At 31.1% G+C, this 5,240-nt stretch overlaps 1 protein-coding gene across 2 annotated transcripts in view; it reads left to right on the top strand.

Annotated features, from left to right (window-relative positions):
* Positions 1-5,240, top strand: part of ORC4 (origin recognition complex subunit 4) — a 94,197-nt gene that overhangs the window by 62,936 nt on the left and 26,021 nt on the right. For both annotated transcript variants that reach the window (XM_024744089.1, XM_024744090.1), the window contains 2 exons: positions 3,550-3,625; positions 4,064-4,149. In XM_024744089.1, coding sequence (XP_024599857.1) covers positions 3,550-3,625; positions 4,064-4,149 — 162 coding nt within the window. The remainder of the gene's footprint in view (positions 1-3,549; positions 3,626-4,063; positions 4,150-5,240) is intronic.

Genomic DNA, 5,240 nt, shown 5'->3' with positions numbered 1-5,240 from the left:
GGTTCCCTTTTCTTTTTTTTTTTTTTTTTTTTTTTGCTGTACGCGGGCCTCTCACTGTTGTGGCCTCTCCCGTTGCGGAGCACAGGCTCCGGAGGCGGAGGCTCAGCGGCCATGGCTCACAGGCCCAGCTGCTCCGCGGCATGTGGGAGCCTCCCGGACTGGTGCACGAACCCGTGTCCCCTGCATCGGCAGGTGGACTCTCAACCACTGTGCCACCAGGGAAGCCCTATCCTATGTATTTTTGAAGAACATTTTTACATAATACTTTAATTCTTCAAGGAGCTCCACAGTGATACTCTTATATCAGTACAGGAGAAAATGAGATCTAGGAAATCAGTACATTAGACCTGTTATTCTGTGGTACACCGCACATCTTGAAGCAAAGTAACAATACAACAGAGAAGTTGAATCTCAGTGATTTATACATCAAAGTGTCAAGCCTAAAAATATAACTTGAACAGCTAATGACTGAATTTATTCTGAACTTTCATCTTGGAAGTTTGTCCCTAAAGGCATGGAGAAAGTTCAGAAAAAAGGAAACAGAGCTAGTAAACGCTTACAAAGTTGTATAAGCAAATACAAATTAAAGCTATACTCCATTTCATTAGTAAATTGGCTAAAATAGATATATTTTTTACGGAAAAAGTAAGCAGGTAGTACAGAGTTCCCATATAATCTCCACATACATACCTGCACACACGTGCACACAGTTTCCCCTATCATTAATATCTTGCTTTAGTGTGGTACATTTGTTAACATTAATGAAAGTGATAGTGAGACATCATTACTAACTAAAATCCATTGTCCACATTAAGGGTCACTCTTTGAATTCTACAAGTCTGTGGGTACAACACACTGTTCTGGTGTTTTGATGTCATTTATCTAATGTGAGTTAACTGGAATATGGAAGAACCCATACCTGATATTCCATTTTGGTACAATTTAATTTATTCCTACTGCACAATATTGAGAGGTCAAAAAGATAAGGAGTATTGTTTAACTCGAGCCACTTTTGTGATTTGTTGTATGTGGGAGTATCCTGAGATATAAAATAAGCTATTCTTAGATAAGAATTTTATTATGTAATATAATTAGTATAATTATGTATATCATAGCATTAGTGCAATCATGTGTTAGTAATATTATTAGTATAATCATGTAAATTTGAACTTAAAAAATAAGATTACAGTATATTTAAAACACTATCCTTGGCCAAACTATCCAAAATACAAAAATTCAAAATCTATAGTTAAGCGATAAAGGTAACAGATATTGTGGTTTGTTGTATTTCAAACATTTATTTTAAAAATAGATATGGTTCCAAATGACAGATTGGACCCTGGAAAATACTCTTCTATATAGAGATAACTGTAGACAAAGAAACTTGCTAGATGGTTAAGTAGAATGTTTCTTCTAGTTGATATTTCTTCTAGTTGCGTATTGTTGAATCTTGTGTTCCATAAAGTATTTGGGAATAGTAATAGTAGGTAAGCATAAAAATCTCTGGATGTTGGCAGTTCTAAGCAAGCTGTGCTACTATGTTGGTAAAATTAATTTTTAGCTACAAAGAATGTGGAAATGGGGTAGCCAAATTCGTTATGATAGTTAGTGTAACATAACCAACTAAGTTTTTTTAGTACATAATATAGTTTAAAATATTTGAAAAGATGACATTGTTTCCTTGATAAAAAACGGGCATTATGTGATTGGTAACCTAGCTAATTACACAGTAAATTTTAGCAATATCCAGAGTGGAACTAAAATTATTATTTGAAGACATACTTGCTAATATGATCATTTCAGACGGTCACACCTCATAAAAAAATTGTGAGCTGATTCAAGCAAATCATAGTAACCTGGTGTTAAAGTAAATTCAGTGGAAAGAGGCTATAAACCTGTTACAACTCTCTCTATGCATATGTGAAATGAAAGTACTATTATTAACCCTGTTTCATTTTGCAAAGAATTTGAAATGGTTTTGAACAATTCATCAAATGTAAAATGATTTTAAACATAAAATCAGAGCCAGGGAAATATAAATATTATGTAAGTAAAATATCAAGAGGTGGGGGCAAGAACACAGCAGGTTACTAAGAGAATACAGCATAAGAGACCCGAGTTTGTATCATTTGGGGACTAACTCTTGTGATAGGGTCTGACTTGATCCAAAGACAGGAAAGTACCACCTCATCTTCTGACAGTTTTCTGTAAAGAATGTAACATCTCAGCTGGGCTTTTACTCATAGTATGACAGTTGACATTTTGAGATTGTCTTTTTTTAAGAGGCCTTTTTTAAGAAGACTACCTGTGATCTGAGGTAGAATTCCATATGCTTTAGAAACTATACAGATATACCAGGAATAGCTAGTATGATTGATATACTGTTGTGAAACGTAATAATTTCAAATGAGGGTATTTGTTTTCTTTCTATTGCACAAAGATATTACAGTGACAAATAGAGGTAGAATATTGCAAACACAAATAGTATTTTGTTTTTCAAAATAGCTTACCAGTTGTCTCAGTTTGTTGAATAATCCTTTTTGTCCTCACTAAATTTTGATGCCATCTTTATTGTATACATAGCCTAATTTCCTGGACTATATATTTTGGGATAGTACCATTCTATTTCTATTTTCATATTAAAAAGAATAATCTGCCATTGCTCTTCCTTTTAAAAAGCTTTATGTTTTTTCTTCTATTTATTTTCAAATTTAAGGAAATATGTAGTATTAATATGAAGAGATATATATGATAGTGCAATATGAGTGATAAGATGTCACAAATCAAAAAATATAAAGAATGTAAGTATGTGGCATAGAAACCTATAATTATAAAAATGTGAAGCTTTATAATTGAACAGTTTAAGGTGGCATAACACTTTCTGGGTATTTTTAGTAGTAATTACTATTATATTTTATTAGTATTAATAATTTTTTTTTAATTGTGAGCTCTAAGTTTAATAAGGGCTTTCTTTGCTTACCTAGCAGCTAACAAAGGCAACATCTCTTTTTTCAGCTTAACCTCTTGGTATTTCTTTTTTAATTTTCATTTTAAGGTAACATACAAAGTAGTTCACAGTATTTCATAAAAATTGCTGTATTGGGGGCAGATGTTTTGCTATCATTTAGCATTGTTCTTATTTTCAATAGCTTTTAACTGATTTCAATGATAATTTTGTAGAGTAAATGGTGGAGACATATAATGAACTGACTGAGACATGAAGTTCTTAAGTGGCCATAGTTTTATGTGACTTCTACTGTAGAGAAGTATTTCTTTGAAAACTTAAGGGTTATTTCTGAACGTTTATTAGAAGTTTGGGTAGCTGATTGAGAGAGTGTGGCATCAGTCCAGGCTCTGGCATCTTAAGAGTCAGACATTAGGAGTTCAGTTAAACCTTCTATCTACAGAGAATCTGCAAATTTAATTGTTGATTTTTAAATGACAATCTGTTTATATTCTGTTCCTATTACTGATAGTTTAAAAAAGAATATGGGCTTATCATCTTTTACCTATTATTAAATATTTCATAAACTTTTTAATATTATTTAGTTAATAAACCATGCTTTGAAAGAACTAATGGAAGTAGAAGAAGTGAATGAAAATGTATTACAAGTTCACTTAAATGGTAAGTATGTCCTCATTTTGTTACTGGAAATGATGTAAGCCATGTGAGCTTTTTATATTATGAACCTTAATTTACTAGTGTGTTTTAAATCTGCATTAATAACTATATTTTAAAAACTAAATCCTTGTTTAACAACTTTTACTTTAGCACACTGTACACAGTATTTTTAGAAATTAAAAAAATATTAATAAAGGAGACACATAAGGTCTCTTGTTTTTTTTTAAATAATACTAATCCCAAGGAAGATGGTTCTTTGAGTCTATTAAATGTTTTCACTGTTGAGTTTTTAAAAGGAAATAATGTACACTAACAGGCTTTGACTTTTTTCTTTCTAGTTAAATTTTTAAAAGCATTAGAAAATTTACTTGAAAATAATCTGCATTGTATCAAATACATATTTCATTTTTATTAAATACTTTAAAATGGGCTTTATTTCAGGACTGCTGCAGATCAATGATAAAATTGCCTTAAAGGAAATCACAAGGCAGTTAAATCTGGAAAATGTAGTTGGAGATAAAGTGTTTGTAAGTATTATTTTCATTATTTTATTAAATAGTCTTCAAATTAAAGTCTGTATAGCATAGATATGTTTATATTTTTGGAAGAGTAGGAAGAGTTCAGAGATTCTAAATTGAAATATGTAAGATTCTTATAAGAATGTACAATGTACTAGGATGCATTTATTCATCAAATCTTTATGTTTAGATTTTTTTTGAAGTAGGTTATACTAGTTATTAAATACTTCAAGAAATCCAGGTTTGTGTAGATATTATCTGAGTTTGTTTCTTTATCTGTAAGGTAAATATTATGATTCTCTACCCTTGGAGATAGATTAATATGTTTTTAAAAATACTACACTCTAGCAGTCTATTTCTAGTCTTATGAGACTTGGATAGCATGGGAGTAGTGGAAAATGTATTGAATTTGAAGCTACAAAAAGTGGATTTGAGTCTTGCCCTATAACTATTGACTACCTAGTAATCATGGCTAATAAATATCTTTGAATTACAGATTCCTCACCTGTTAAATTGGCATTATCTTATGATACTTACCTCACAGATTTATTCTAAAGAAGAAAAGAAGTATTAAACATCATTTATGTTTGTTTTTTTTTAAATAGGATGGTAATATGCTGTGCAAATGTCAGTTATCTCTTATTATTAAAATGTTCTCAGAAAGTTACCCACATCTCATTATTGTAGCTTGGAATCTCAGGACAGTAAACATCAATAACTTAAACTGATAAGAAATGTTTTGGAACTTTTATTAAACTTTTTACCTACCACTTGATTTATAAGCCTCAAGGGAAACATGATTAACTTCAGCTGCCTTAATTTTCATAATGAAATGACTCATCTGCTTAATGCAATTGAAGCAGGTTGTAGACGTTCCAAGTTCATTTTCTGGTCACTGGTGATCATTCAGTGGTGTCACTCTGATCTCTAAACTGTGTCTCTGTTCTGCAGTAACACTGACATAGTTGTGTAAGCCTCCTAACATTTAGTAATTTTATTCTTTAAAAATTACCTATAACAAGTTGAGCCAATCATGTGTTACCCTTCCATTATCTACAGGTCTTTTTTTTTTTTTTTTTTTTTTTTTTTTGGTTTTGTTT

Source organism: Neophocaena asiaeorientalis, unplaced genomic scaffold (assembly GCF_003031525.2).
Source record: "Neophocaena asiaeorientalis asiaeorientalis breed wild unplaced genomic scaffold, Neophocaena_asiaeorientalis_V1.1 scaffold11, whole genome shotgun sequence".
Lineage (NCBI taxonomy): Eukaryota > Metazoa > Chordata > Mammalia > Artiodactyla > Phocoenidae > Neophocaena > Neophocaena asiaeorientalis.
This window is presented reverse-complemented; position numbering and strand designations above follow the sequence as displayed.